Source organism: Aspergillus bombycis (assembly GCF_001792695.1).
Source record: "Aspergillus bombycis strain NRRL26010 chromosome Unknown contig00006, whole genome shotgun sequence".
In the NCBI taxonomy this organism is placed as follows: Eukaryota; Fungi; Ascomycota; class Eurotiomycetes; order Eurotiales; family Aspergillaceae; genus Aspergillus; species Aspergillus bombycis.
In genome coordinates this window covers 481,455-496,734 of record NW_019170008.1, presented here as the reverse complement: position 1 = coordinate 496,734, position 15,280 = coordinate 481,455, and the positions used below count along the sequence as shown (strand labels likewise).

The 15,280-nt window shown below is 48.4% G+C and overlaps 5 protein-coding genes across 5 annotated transcripts; 1 reads left to right on the top strand and 4 right to left on the bottom strand.

Moving 5' to 3' along the window:
- Positions 1–1,237: 1,237 nt before the first annotated feature.
- ABOM_001606 (uncharacterized protein) lies at positions 1,238–1,810 on the bottom strand (the record flags this gene model as incomplete). Its single annotated transcript, XM_022528736.1, has 1 exon — positions 1,238–1,810. One exon carries the CDS (start codon positions 1,808–1,810, stop codon positions 1,238–1,240), a length of 573 nt encoding a protein of 190 aa, XP_022393566.1.
- A 971-nt stretch (positions 1,811–2,781) lies between these two features.
- On the bottom strand, positions 2,782–3,990 carry ABOM_001605 (uncharacterized protein; the record flags this gene model as incomplete). The annotated part of the gene is made up of 4 exons (XM_022528735.1): positions 2,782–3,077; positions 3,143–3,637; positions 3,714–3,755; positions 3,807–3,990. The coding sequence occupies 4 exons, from the start codon at positions 3,988–3,990 to the stop codon at positions 2,782–2,784; spliced, it is 1,017 nt and encodes a 338-aa protein (XP_022393569.1).
- A 1,154-nt stretch (positions 3,991–5,144) lies between these two features.
- Positions 5,145–5,925, bottom strand: ABOM_001604 (alpha/beta hydrolase; the record flags this gene model as incomplete). Its single annotated transcript, XM_022528734.1, has 2 exons — positions 5,145–5,483; positions 5,536–5,925. 2 exons carry the CDS (start codon positions 5,923–5,925, stop codon positions 5,145–5,147), a joined length of 729 nt encoding a protein of 242 aa, XP_022393568.1.
- Positions 5,926–7,232: 1,307 nt separating this feature from the next.
- On the bottom strand, positions 7,233–7,764 carry ABOM_001603 (uncharacterized protein; the record flags this gene model as incomplete). The annotated part of the gene is made up of 3 exons (XM_022528733.1): positions 7,233–7,286; positions 7,350–7,583; positions 7,636–7,764. The coding sequence occupies 3 exons, from the start codon at positions 7,762–7,764 to the stop codon at positions 7,233–7,235; spliced, it is 417 nt and encodes a 138-aa protein (XP_022393563.1).
- A 6,594-nt stretch (positions 7,765–14,358) lies between these two features.
- On the top strand, positions 14,359–14,927 carry ABOM_001602 (uncharacterized protein; the record flags this gene model as incomplete). Its single annotated transcript, XM_022528732.1, has 3 exons — positions 14,359–14,473; positions 14,527–14,577; positions 14,632–14,927. The coding sequence occupies 3 exons, from the start codon at positions 14,359–14,361 to the stop codon at positions 14,925–14,927; spliced, it is 462 nt and encodes a 153-aa protein (XP_022393562.1).
- Positions 14,928–15,280: the final 353 nt, after the last annotated feature.

Sequence of the window (15,280 nt, the reverse complement as noted above, 5' to 3'; positions counted from 1 at the left end):
TCTCGGCGATTAGCATATATTTCTCAACCGCTATTGGAGAGAAGTTCCTCAAAGGTGAAGCATCGATTGTCGGAAATATAGATACAGAGCGGATAGACTCTATGGTGATTATTATATCGTACCGCTCACTGCGAAGATAGTATCGTGTGGTCGTGATTTTAGCGTATTTGCGACAGCATACAGGGCCATATCTCTCTTCCAGCTCAATAACGAGGAGAACAAGAAGTACAAGTGCGGTAGCAGGTGGCCATTGAGTTTAACGTACTTTTTTCGGTGGTAGCTGACAGTAACAATGTATTCTCTCCATCCATGGCAAGAACGGAGACCCGCAGCAAGGAACAAGGAGATTAGGCTGAATTACAAAAGTTGGGATCGCTTCCGGCTAAGTCTAGGCAATAGGAGGCACTATTTTCATACACTAGAGTGGCAAGGGGGCCCCAGTAAAGCAGACTCTTAGACAGTCGTCTGATTGGATGGTATATCATCACGAAAATTACTTCCCTTACTCTTCCAGGCCCTCCGATCTGGAGGCCTCGACACATGCTCATGTTAGAATAGTTTGGAGATGGTCAACTTGGTACACGTGCCATTCAATTATTACTGTGTGGAAGAACGGGAACGGTAGACTTCAACTAGCAGCTATAATATATACAGCAACAATCTCCCATCGTACGAAGCGATGCAAGCATGATGCCGTGAGATTCACCCAAAAAAGGACAGGAAATAATGTTAGACGCCCGAAGCAAAAACGCAAAGGCGGTGGGCCTGACAGCCTTATGAGTTCAATTTTCTTCTGATATTGTAGTGCTAATTGGAATACCAGCACGCCCTGAGACGACTTGGAAGCCCCAGTGGTCTGTGAATAGTCACTCCTTTCACAACACCGTTCCAGTGTGGCTGTTCATGACATCTCTATTAAGGGTACCGGGTAGACCAACCACATATATGTCTGAATCCATAACGTAGCCCAAAAGTCAGCTATGAAGGTAATAGCTGTCAGGCCAATAAAGCCTTAGCCACTTCAGGGGGAAGGCAAGAGCGGACCGTGAGTGTCATGCCACTGGAGTGAGAACTCCAACAATCATCTGCCTCCAGAAATACAGGGCGAGCGGAGCTGGAACCGGTCAAGCAGGAAAGCATCTGTAAGCTATTAGTCAAGGTCTCCACAGTACCTATGACACGAAACACAATCAGCCAGAGTAAAATTTCAACACAACGTACTTCATAGATACCTGCTTTATCCTGGACTTCTTTCTTCGTCTGGTTGACGTTCTCTACCGGTCGGTCCCGCACCACCCGTATAGGTATCCGGCTGATTCCTTTCAATAATCTCCTCAGCAAGATCATACCTCCTCATAACATTTTCCAGTAGAGAGTCAACCTCATCTCTCGAGAACTTCCTGTTCCTGTACTGCAACATGGTTCTCTTTTGCTCAATATACTCCCGAACCCTTCTCAGCTCCAGCATATTCTTCCGGGGTCGCTGAGGAAGGCCCCTACCTTTGAGGAGAGCTATAAACCCGGCCAGAACGGTGTTAATAGCGCCTAACACGGTTATAGCAATCAAATGCCGGCCTCCAAATGGTCCAAGAGCAGTTATGGTAGCTCCGACCATCACTTGCACGATCGCGAGTAAGTTGAAAAACGTGCTAACGAAGCGGTACTGCCACCATTCGTGGGATTCCTCCTGAACCAACTTCTTGTACAGTTTATCTGTTGCATCTGTGAATGTTTTATAATTCGGGGCTTCCTCTGTGGATGTACCCGCATGTGCGGGTTGTGAACTAGGTGTGTTGTTTGTATTCGACATGATATGATTTACTGATATCAACAATAGACGGACGAAGGCAGGAGGTGCAGAAGACTACAGAGTCTCGGCGTCACGATTCTAGACTCCTCTAAATAGAGAGAGCTACATGATATTTATAACCCAGTTTTGTATCGATACCCCCCCGTTTAAGGTGCTTTGGATGGGCGATCAACTGACATATGCTTTACTGTCTTCATCTAATAAAAGAACATTAGGGCGGGATTGGCTTAGCAAACTTCCAGACCTAACGAGACCCTCCTGGGCTTGGGCTGCCCATGGTACCCCTGAAGCCAATCCACGATAAGGTTAGTACCATATCATCAGCAAGCTATCGAGGATCCCCATGCCTGCGGGCCATGACGATGAAAGGATGTCGAATGTTTAAGCTCATATGATACCGAAAGAAATGTTGAGTATGATGGGTGTGGTCGCAAAACCTCCCCCCAACCCCCTCACTTTTATTTGTTTCAATTTTTCAATTTATTAATTATTTTAGTTAATTAATTTTTCTTTTCTTTTTTTTTTTTACAAAAAGAAAAACAAGAATGTAGAGAGTACCCTCAACATGTGCGGGCATGATTTGTGAAAAGCTCAGGATCACAGCATCAACTGGTCTAGTTCCATGTATATTGCTTGGCCGGCTGGCTGTCGACATACGTGCATTTCTAAGCTCCAAAGCCATCGCAGGACACGACTTCATACGAGGTGAGAGAATACTTTGGTTCCGTCTAACTTTGGCTAAGCCCAAATTCACACTCAGATGATCTTGTATCGTGACAATTCCTTCATTTCAAGTTGACTTTCTATAGAACACTCGATAGACTCTGACTTGGAGGTAGAGAACAGACATACCACCCGTTGTATGATCCTCTCAGGGTGTTACCCTAAATCCCAACCTGTCTAATAGTATACAAAAAGCAACCGTAAATCACATTTTGGGTATACACCAAACGCCTAGACCGAAATCAAATCTAAGAAGCATCATCTCCATTGACAGTTACTTTCGTGTTCCCTCCCATTAATGCGAACTCATCTCCAAATCGCTTATGGTCCCATTCCCTGTCGCTCCTACCCGCCGAGTCATTCTTTGCCGCGCTGGATATTCTGTGCATCCTATAGTTTGCCGGCGGACCGTCGGAATGATCCGTGCTCCACGAGAAGGAACAGCATAGGGTCCGTAGCAGCGGTCGAAGGGTCGGTAAACACGCGCAGATGATTCCGACGCAGGGCTCGACGAAGGTCCAGGTCGCGGCTTCCATCACGGAGTCTATACGGTGGAGGTATCAGTTGAGTCCGAGTGGATTCGAGACGGAACGGAGGAAACAAACATACATGAGGTATCCATCGTTTCGAAAATATCGAGGGTAACGACTCGCATAACGCTCGCGACACAGACACTGGATTCATAAGCTTTCATCTTCCACAAACGTAGTATGGGATCGTACAATCCACCCAGAAGGAATATGCCCAGAATAGTGAGCTTCTGGGTCAAACGTAGCTGGAGCTGTAGAACCATCGGGATCGGTAACGCGAGGATAACCACATCGATGAGGAGATTGGATATCGCATTGCCGAAGAAAAACTTTTTCGGGTCGATGCAGGTTCCCTCTAAGGTCTTGTTCCAGTTCAGGGCAATCGGGCGACATTGAAGAAAGACGGTAATCAAGACAGCGAGACACCATGATAGGACTAGGCCACCGGTGATGAGGCTCGCGATTCGGAACTTGCGAACGGTGAAGATTCGGCGATAGAGCAGGAGAATGGAGATTTTGATCGAGGGGATGAGGAGCGTATAGGAGATCTCGTTGGCGAAGAAACACTGTGATTCTTGTTAGACGAAGATTGATCGCAGCTGGATGCCCGCTGAGACTCGCCTTCTGGAAGGTGATCTTCTCCTGAATACTCAGCTCGTCCATGTGCTTTCCTAGCCCGCCATCTCGGGCCCCTGTACATGATCAGCCCAATGCTCGATCTCGTTGCGATTTGGTACGCATACAAAAGACCGCCTCCCCCAGCATGCTATAGGCAAGAATAATCGACACACAGATGACATAGTCATCCAGTCCCAAGGTGGTTCTCATCCATCGCGCAACGATGCGAAACCCAACAACAACCGTGGACAGCGCGACGAGCACAGCACTGACTGTGATGTAGGTTTTGCCCCGGTCGTTAGCACCCATAACGCAAAGAAAAAAGCTTTTGCCAGAAGATGACTTCGCCGTTGTCGTTGAGGTATATACATAACCCTAGTTGCCGGTTAAATGACGGCACAATTTCGCAAGCTCGTCGGACGTTGACCCAAGGTTTGCTGGATTGCTTGACGTACTTATTTAAACCCACGTGGACCCCGTTCGACACTAGCACTTGCGTGTGGATAACATTTTAAGATCAGATTGAGAGTTGAATTAAGCTGCCCTTGAAGCTCGAAAGGTTTCACTTAGCGTTTAGTGTCGCGATCGTCCAAGAGGGAGCTCGTGTCGCCAGGGTTATGTACATATGAGCAGGGGTTCGCATCGACGCGCCTTTCTAGGAGCTGTTAAATCCCGGAGGTCTCGAAAAAGGAGCATTTATTGTACCCTAAAATTTACATGTGCGTGCAAATGCCCAAATCCGAGGGCTTGTCTATGGCCCACCGTCCCCGCCCGCAGATCTTGCTCCTGGTGGCTCGACGCGCGCAGACCATCCCATTAAACTTGGGATTTGTGCATTAGACTAGTGATATTCCTCTTGACGCTAGAGTGCTAGACCTAGTAGGTTGGGCGGGATTGTTTAGAAATAGCTAATCTGCATTTCCGCGGCAGCGGCTCTTCTAACTCGAGCTGAAGGTCGACAAAGAATGCATCACGCCTAGCATATAGGCCACTAGAAGATAGAGAGTAGTATCTGTAAGTACTATGACATTGGGAGGCCAGGCATGGATCATTCTACGGCAACATTATCGCCTATGTTAACAAAGACATGAAACAATTGATGATGGCATAGGTCATCAGGTGAATTTCCTCACGAGACAGACGAGAGCAGGACTCAGTAAATAGACTACCTGCAAAGTCTGGAACCGGTCAAACCAACCACGCAAGATTAATCAAATAAACTTCGATCCTGGCCCTGCAGGATCGCACGGAGTGGGTCGGGCAACGAGCGAAATGGAAGCCTTCCCGCAGCCCAATTGGCCTGGGATGGCGATTTGTTACATCCGACCCGTTCTTCAGCTGCAAGCCGTTGTATCAGCCCACGAAATGTCTCATACTAAGAGGATCTATTCGAACCTTGCGGAGAAAATCCTGCCAAAAACTTCTCGCATACCGTGTTCCATATGGTTAGGCTATCTGATAGTTCATTGGGAAGCAATCCTTAGCACCAGCTTGGCAGTCTCTTCCGGCATGCTGAGGAACGGACTGTGGCTCGCTGGTAACCTCTCAACGTCTATATCCACTCCGGCCTTCCGCACGTTTTCGATCATCATTTCCTGAACCACGGGAATGAGACCCGCATCCTGTTCGCACACAATGTATGTCGCGGGGCTGCTGCGATATGCCTCCTGTGAGATTGGGTCAAATTGGGCAGACGTCGGGTGGACCACCAGTTTCTTAGCCCATGCAGCGGCTTCCTCGGAGGGGAGGTCGTTGAAAAAGAAGGTCGCCGGGTCAGGAACGGTCAATACATCCTTTTCATCCTAGAAGGATTCGTGAGTGAGTGCATGTCAGTTGAGGTGGGTGGATACATACATCAATTGTGATGAAGGGAGGCAATTTGCCGCCAAACATACCCGCGAGGCTGCTGCCGCTCGGGGGTATAAAAGCAGTCATGTAGATCAGACGTTTGATCGCCAGTCCGTGTAGGGCATCAGTGCCAACAACTCCGCCGTAGGAGTGCATGACGGCAACGACGGTTTTCCCATCGTCAAGGAGCGACTGTGCTGTCTGTCGGATGAGCGCCACATCATCCTCCAATTTCTTGGTGGGGGGTGCATCATTGTTGCAGGTTAGGAGGCGAGGACAGACTGCTTCGTAGCCCAAGTCTTCAAAGGCCTTGCAGAACGGGGCATAGAATTCAGGATGATGCCATGCCCCGTGAATGACAAGGATTGTAGGGCGAGTGGTAGTTGTAACCGTCATGTTGGTCGGCGAAATTTGCGGCAAACTCGGAACAGGGGCTGGAAAATAGGCAAGTACGATGATGCATCACACGGGGAAGTGTAAATTGGGGTCTTGAAGGACATTTTATCTCGGACAAATTGGTTTGTAACACCTGGTGGGGGCAACAACCCCGTCGACGGATCGAAGGCCCAGAAAGCAGCCAGATGAGACATCGTTGTAGTACACTTTCCCTGTATCAGTTAGTCTCCTGCTAACTGGATCTCCCTAATTGAAAGCCCCTCCCATGGTGTTACTCCACTACTAATGATCATACCATTGCCCTCGCCAAGCTACCGCTGAATGCACTCGGTGCTATTTGAGACTTCATACTATGAAATAGATTGTCAATTCCTAACTCAAAAGCCGGTTTACGAAGTAGTAGATATCTGATCAGCATGGACCTTGCAACAGTACGCACATATTTGGTTTTATATCTCTTGGTACCAATATCATGGAGGACGCTGATAGGCCAATACTGATACTAATACTAAGGTATATCTCACTTGACAATACAAGTAGCCTTGATGCACGTGTTGAGAACACGGATTGGCCAGTCGATAGCGTACAGGGTGGATATTGGTATGAGAAAATGCATGTTGAATCACCGCGGATATTCCCACACCACCGACTCGCATGGCCATATCGTGGGTTTCAACTTTTCTCACCAGGTTCTCTATAGACAATAGCAAGAGCCAATAAAGTACTGTCAACGTTTGGACATTAAGATGAACCGAGTGAGATTGCCGACAGAAAGCTTAGCACAGACAGTCACTTGGATGACGTAGGTTTAGTGCGACTACAGACTCCTATGGATGAGTGACCTATAAAGAAGGAATTTAAGGTAGTCTCATCAATCAAAGTCAAGGATTGTGGCGCTTGATCCATCTCATGGACCTTCCTCCACCTCGTGGGGATTTGAACCGACTGACAGCTTGTTTCTCCACTACCACCGGCTTGAGGCTGTCGGGACTTTCCTTCTATAATGAAGACTAATATTGACTTAAGATTTAATAGTATGTGGTCATAGGAATAATACTCAGTCCTGTCGCTACTTCCCCATGGCAACGGGCCTGCAAATGCCGACGAAAACGAATAAATTAATAATAGGTGATCATATAGTTAAAGGGATCCCCGCAAGACTGAAGACCAAAATGACCAAGGACTGAGCATCCAGAATAAAAGCCACGAAATTAGTTCCAAAGAAAGTTAATGAATGAATATACAACTCGCCAGTCCCGCAAACAGCCTATACAGGCGGAAACAGGCACGCAGCTTCCACACAAGATCTAAGCAACAACAACAGTCTGATTGAGCAGGTCCAAGTATGGCCACGTGCTCGCCTGCAAATAAGGCAGGTTAGCTCCTTAATCTCATCGATGCGATCGTGGGAGGCTAGCACTTACCCCGACAATTGCCACATGGGCGATGTTGATCTGTGCGTCTCCCTTAGCTATAGAGTCTGGGATCGTCACGGTGAAGTTCTGATAAGGAGGCTGGCTAGTCTCATGGTACTCGGGCTTGAAGGGCCCGTTGTAGAGGAGAGTACCCAGAGTATCCTTCGGAGCCATGCAGGGCCGTGAGGCGCAGGATGCCACGCCAATTGCGACACCCATCTCCTGGGAGCCAGTTAAGGAGTTCTGATACGGCTGTTAGCCTCGGCTAGACCGTGGGATGTTGGTCCGAACTTACCGGGCGCTGAACCTGAACAACTAATGTCTCTCCTGCCGTGATCTCCTGGTCTTTCTTCGGGAACCCGATGCCAGCATTCTGTGCCGAGACGGCGGCAGCAAGGAAAGCGAGGAAGTAAGGGGCCTTCATGTTGTTGATATTGACACAATGAATGCAATTACAGTGGAATTGAAGAAATGTTGGCCTGGTGTTTGCGATTCCAGTTTTGTCCTTACTTGTTGATGTTGGCTCAAGTCGAGGGAGGCAAAGGGGGTTTTTATGCTGTTGAGGGATGGGATACAGGCCAATGTTAGGGGGCACACCCACTAGACGATGGTGATTCGCTAAGTCTCTGCAAGTCTCAGAGCGGCGAGCGAAGCCACGATTGTGGTTGGCCTGAAGGACCCAGAATCCGAGGTAACCGACTCTTGAAAATCCCCGAAGCTGCCGAAATCGCCCATGTTTGGCTCACCCCATGAAAAATATGCATATTGTATGTAGGGCGTGATGCTACTAATAATATCCTCGCCTTCTGAAGGAGTTTTCCTCTTTCCCTTCTACGCAGACTGGCGGTCGGACCCCTTCCAACTGTTGGTGTTTTAACATCATGTTTGAACTTTGCTAGATCCCAACCCTGTTCGCATAGGTCTCGCCGGATGTGGTTGTTCGAGAAAAGATCGATCAATATTGGTATGACTTATTGAGATTCTGAGCCACGAAACAAAATAAATAGTGCCTATAAATAGGTACCAAACATGACAGGTCAGAAAGAGGCCTTATGGGCTCGTTGGACAAGAAGGGACAGGTCTACTAGGTCTTTGTTTAGAGCTTCGGAAACGGCAGGGTGCCTGAACTAGCCCTAACGAGTTATCTCAGGGTTGACCGGAAAAGGTGTAGTATCTGCCCAACTAATAGAAGCATTGCAGTTAACTCGCCAATATAATCTATAAGCATACCATTTTGCTTAAATTATTAGTTTGGAGTAATGGATACGATCTCCGTGGAGCGACTTCCACGGACAATGACGTCATACATCCACGTTACTCGACAGTCCACTCCGCAAATCAGATCATGACAGCGCAATGCACGAAGGATTGCACTAGAGGAATAGTCGATCGTCACAGGATCTAAATATAAGAAACAAAGCGTAGCGTAGGGTTGTGGGTGACCAATATTATCACTCCTATAACTGCACCATACCCTCGTGATGTGATTTACCTGAAAGCATCCTGCATGGTCTACTCAACAACAGATGAAACTGGTCATGTCCAGGTATGATCTTTTGCCCGTGAAATAAGAGGCCTGATGGAGGCTCGCGATCATAAATTTTATGCCTAGAGGATCTTCAGTCTTAAAATAATGAACTCACTGGCTACGAATGCCAGATCAAACACTTCATCTCTGGTCTTGACTGTCTTCATGTCTCAGTATCATGCCATCCACATACTGACAATGTGCTTCCCCTCCTGAGACACTTTACGTGTAATCTACGGTGATTACACTCTTAGGGAAACCGTAGCGCCTCAAATTTCACCCCAGCCCCGATTGAAGGCTGCCTAGACAATAAGCGAGATATGGGACTACGGCAGGGGTATTCACCCAGTGCATGGTGCAAGGAAAGAACCTGATCACACCGCAGATGGAATGGGCAGTTCCAGCCCCGCTGGATATTACTTGTACATAATACATGCACGCGACCAGCCTGAGACTGCACAATGTTCGCCGAGCAACGCGGCAGGGTCCGCAAGATCGAGGTCGTTCCTCAAATGCAGTGTAACAGCGTGTAGAGCTTACATACTCCGGGATAAGTGCACGCTGCTGACACATGAGCTTGTTCATATTAGCATGCATTGCAGGGCTGGCAATCTTTTAGTACCCTATCACACATCACGGAGCACAGCGATAAACGATATCCAAGTGGACCTAAAGCTCCGATGACCCACAAACATTATAGCCAACCATAGCCAAGAACTCGCTTATATCCACGCTAATTTTCGAATCAAATACCTCATTGGGTATAGCGCTATAGTACACATTGATTGTTGATTGGGACTCCAACAGGCTCAGTCCACCCTTGGTGGGTTCTCTTCTTCTAGGAACATCTAGAACGCATCAATGGTTATATGTCTAACTAACGGGATGAAGGCTAAGCTTCGAAACACTTGCCGAAATGGGAATCAATAGAGGGTCCATTGGTGCTGTTTGCCGCACGGCTTTCTTTGCATTCTCCAGTAAACACAAGCGGTAGCCTAGGAAGAGAAGTCCTATATAGCCATGGACCTTGCATCGTTCCTAGTGATTAAATTCTTGTTTCTTGATGCGCCACCATCATTCGTTGAATTGTATTCGAGGGCTTACCGTATAGGAAGGCCCAGCACACACAATGCATCTGACCGGGAGAGATGGCATATCCATCCTGCAACTTATCGTCTATGTCCCTTTCCTGGTGATCATATTCATCTCCTGCCTGAGGCATGGGTTCCGCCGTGCCGCAGGCTGGGTCCTGATTCTGATATTTTGTCTCCTTCGCATTGTTGGCTCTATCTGTGAATTATACGCACGCAACGATCCGTCGAAAGATCTTATAATAGCGGTTATTGTTCTTGACTCTATTGGCATATCACCATTGATACTTGCCACTTTAGGATTACTATCAAGACTGTAAGAGACCAAAAACCCTTTCTTGCTTGCCCTTCGCTCAATGAAGAACCACTCAAAAATTAAAGGAAGGACAACACTGACATATCCGTGAAGTACGGGCCTGATTCAAAAGGAAAGAGAGATGGCTCTAGAACTGAAACTTTCCCGTCTGACACAGATCGTCGTATCCGTGGCCGTTATCCTCAGCGTCGTCGGGAGCGCCTCCTCGTCCGATCCTGACCACCCAAAACCCACGTCCCGTGTTGGGGTTTGCCTATACTTTGTTGCCTTAGCCGGCTGCGTTCTACTTCTGGCTTCCTCTTGGGGCAAGTTGCGCCAATGTCAATATACCCCGAGGCGAGAGCGCCTGGCAGTCATCATTGTCGGAATTGCGTTACCCTTACTTCTGGTACGCATTGCATATTCAGCATTATCGGTGTTTGCAAATAGTTCCGTGTTCAATATTGTGAAGGGATCGACTTCGGCCAAGATCTGCATGGCGGTGATAGAAGAGATCTTAATTGTTGCTATGTATGCTAGCTATGGGTGGTACCTAAGTCCACTCAAGGATACGCAGCGCTCTTCGCCGCCGCGGTCTGTGGACGAAGAGGCACCATTCGGACGATCTTAGCTACCGAGGAGCGCGTCAATGTTGCGGAAAACAATGTTTGTCACTCTAGACCTGGAAGTATGTTGAGAGTCCGACTAGGGTGTGGTGCTATCAAGCGAAAATAGTGGTGTATTTGCAAGGCCTGATACGGGCGTGACAACAATCATGGTGTTGTTTCCAAACAGAGGTTGACCTGCTCATATCGTGCAACGTGGCCATTGTACAATGGTGCAGCCTGGGAATTATCGGGCAAAGAAACGAGTTGTCGTAGGCAACAACTATGCCCGTCTGTTGATATCCCAAACCACTTTGAGCAACACGTTCCATAACTTGGACCAGGAAGGGGTAGATAGATGTGCCTCAGGATAGATGGCAAAGGAGGAGCCTAGTTGGCAATCACAAGACGTCAGATGAGCTATAAGTCTCTGGTGGAATCATTCCATTTGGGTATATAATTACTGACCATGTTTCCAAGGACATTGCTCTTTCTGACATTTTGGCTGCTTCCTCCGCGGGCTGTAGATTGTATCTCTCCCTAAGGTTTCGTAACTGATGTTGAATATAAGCACGGCTGGGCTCCGGGCAGGACTCGGCATTCGCTAATGCAGCTAAAAGCCAGAGAGCATAGCGCCCATTCATAGCTGCGCCTTCCACAGAAGGATCCAACAGCTGTGGTACAGCATTTAAGACGTCTGAGATAATATTCTTGACTTTTTCGTGCATCTTTTCCGCTTCTCGCACGAAGCAGGATGCATCATGGATTCCGCTGATATCACTCTCAGGAACCAGCGAGGATAGACGTTTTCTTAGAGTACTACCCAGGGACCATCGTAGCATCTGTACAATTAGCCATTTTTTGATGGCCTTTCTGTACTTTGCTCCACGTGTGAAGTCATTCTGATAGCTGCTGATACAGCTCTCCAGGCTGGGGCTGATCTGAACCAATTGCTCCTCAAAATCTCTCACATCTCTGATCAGTCTCATATAAGCACTGGTTGACAAAGTTGGCTGCCAAATAGCGGAGAATATTTGGGGTAGCCGATTCATCAGAATGTCATTGATATAAAAACCCCGATTGGAACCACTCTCGAGAAAGGAATTCTCGGACTCTAGTTGCAATAGATCGCACGGCACTGGCTTGGATTGTAGCAAGCATATGGACCGAATATTAGTTGAAATATGAGACAGAAGAGATCGTCCTTCTGGGCTGTTCAACTGGCGATGTCCCCGCAGGCGGAGCAAGGCCAAAGCGCCATATGAATGAGCTGCCCATGAGGAGACAGAGTAGCGGTCGCGGAAAATAAGTGATTCAAAAAGACCCAGAAGGAGAACTGAGAATAATGTTGAGTCTAGTCTTGCCATGGACGAGTTTGATAGTGCAGAGTTAGTTTGAGCAATGGCCTTGCAATAGGACCTGTGTGCCGCACGACTTACGGCTTGGGACGGATGTTCAACGTGTAGGTAGGCAAGGGCTGCAGCTTGAAGAGCGGATGGCATGGGTTTAGCATTAATGAAGGTATGGTAGTGATTAAGGAGGAAAGAAAACCTTGAGGTAGGCAAATACGTGTTCACAAAGAACGCATTCGCCACCTCTTCGAGTGGTAGAGCTAAGGGTCTGGGTGGTGCGACAAATTCTGCAGTTGATATGCAGCTTTCGGTATTGCCAAAGGGGTTGTGTTCTAGAGTATGGCATATCCCCATTCCAGAACCATTGATCAACACGGGTGAGCTGGACCGCGGTCCTTTCTTTGGTAGTCTCTGGGCTTTTTGGGCCACGGTATAGGTCTCGTCCTTTATAAGCAAGCCACTAGTATCTCTATATCCTGAACAGGGGATACACTTGCGAGCACACTGCGTACAGTGTGGTTGCTTTCTATCACACTTTTCTAACCTTTTCAGCTATTCATTGTCTTACATACGGTGAGGAAGGCTCTAGGCCATCCATACCTTGGCACGCCTCGCACGACAGGGGCCGCAAGCCGACGAGGGCTTCCCTGAGTAACCCATCTTGAGGTGGACGAGTTGGCAGCGCTCTCGAGTAGAGTAGTCGCGGCGAATAATCGACCTACTATAAAGATAACTCGAGTCAAAAGGTGGGAGGTTGGTGAAAGATTGAGCGGACGACTCCACTCTTTCATCACATCCACCAATTGAAGTTGATTAACATCACGTGTCAGGCTTCTAGAAGTATATGCTTCATTCTGCTGTATTTCCGGTTTGGGAGATGCGAAATTTCGCCGCGTAAGAATGTAAGGTGCATTTTCAAGCCAAATCTTACATCCTCGTCCGTTGGAGCGTGACATTATTGTCGCTATTCAGTTACCACGCCCCTCCTAATCCCGCCAGTAATCTGACTACAAACACACCGAGCATCAGCCCTTCAAGAAAGATTGGCCACCAAGGATGATTTGTTATGGCCAAAAAATGGACACTTCGTATTTCTAAGATAGCGCTGAATGACCAGCGCACTCTATCTGGACTGCTCTTGTAGAAAGGGACGCGTTAGGGTGATAAAGAACTGCACATGTTAGGGCAGCACTATCACCTGATGTCCAACGGTTTGGCAAAACCGTCGCAACAACTTCCATAGCGGAGTTCCGAACATTCGGAGCTGCTGGGCAAGGAAGGGAGGTGATCGCAGTCAATAGTTTGAATAAAGACGCCGATCTCTATCCCTAAATTTGGGTCTTCGATCGCGGCCTTCGGTCACATGATCCGTTATGCAATTGCCTGCACGATTCCTTGCTGCTTGTCCGCGGCGATGGCGTGATAAATTATTTATCTCACAGGGATCACACTCACCGCTACCGGTATCCGTCATGCATGTTGAATTGGTGCTAATTCAGCCACCCGGATGCTGTGGCGAGAGCGATGGCGGGAGTTACATTCTCCGTGAGACATCTGTGGGGCCCAACATCGGGGTTGTGAGACTAGCTCCTTGACTAACGATGACGGGGGAAGCTAAGAATGGGGAAAAGCCGTGCCGATCATTGCGTAACTCTCTAACCGACATGGCGTTGCTCCAAGGGTTTCCAGGGTGGTGGTGGTGGTGGTGGTGGTGGTGGTGGGAGGGAAGAGCTGATCTCATCCCAGATCCCACTGCGTTGTGGTTGTGTCTCTACCAGATGATAGCGCGTTTGGAACTGCCACCAGCCCAATGCACCTTGCAGCGTTGTCTGCTAAGATTAGATTGTGCATGCGAGCACCATGCAGCATTCGGCTAATAGGGAAACAGAGGTCATCCGAGAGCCGACTCTAAGAATAACGAAGTGAGACATTCTCCACACCATCCACCGAAGCGATTGCATCAGGGTTCGATGCACCAACATACTCCCCAATAGGGCAACGCTACAGCCTCACGCATCGCATGGCGACATTTCTTTCATTTGAATATAAAAACCCTCGAATAGCCCCAGGTTCATCGAAAATCATCAACTACAAATTCAATCATCACTGAAGACAGCAATCTTCGAAACAAACTACCCACCGTCACAATGAAGCTCACTCTCGCCGCCGCGTCCACCTTCATCGCCACTGCCCTGGCAGCCACTCTCCCCAAGTCTTTCACACTCGTTGCTGATGGCGGCAACACCGTCCTCACTGACAACTGTATGTACCACCTACCCCAGGCCTTGGCCATAAAACATGACTAACATCAACAGCCCACGCCATCGTGGACGCTTCTCAGGCCAACACACGGGAGATCCTGCGCCGTATGCCTCACGCACTTGGCCTAATATTGCATGGATCAAACTAACAACATACAGTGACAAGCAACGACGGCGCTAGCATCAGCTTCACCCAACAAGGCTTGCCACCCACGGCCTGGCAGGACTTCTATGCCATCCCGGGCGACGTTCAGCCTCTCGCCCTGACCGTGCCTCACTCCGGTGACCACCCCGCAGACGCTGTGTTCAACGGCTGGGGCGTCACCGACGACGGCTACCTCACCTTCAACGGCGAGAACTCTTTCGGTCTTTCTGAGGACAACAAGCAGGTTTACTACCTCGGAACGGAATCCGATATCCCCAAGGTTTCTCTCTGGGTTAAGGAGCTCAAATAGACTGGTGCGCTCTATTTAGTCGGAGACTCGGGCAGTCGATGGCTTGAAGCCATCGCCCGCATGTGGACATAGTCTAGGCCGGTATTGGACATATGGACAATAGTAAATAATTCAAACATATCTACTGCACCGTGCTTCTTGGTCTGTTCTTTTTTATATCGGTAGACAGTTGCCAATCGGCAAGGCAGGACAACGCCCTCAAAGATGGTAGTACATCTGACGAACCGGGAGCGATGGAGCTGTGTTCAAAGAAGGTGAATGGTTATATGGTCACGTCCTCCAGGTTGTGGTTGATGTACTTGTTTTCCTATAATATGCAGGCGTACATTAGTCGACGTGTATCGCCTACTGGG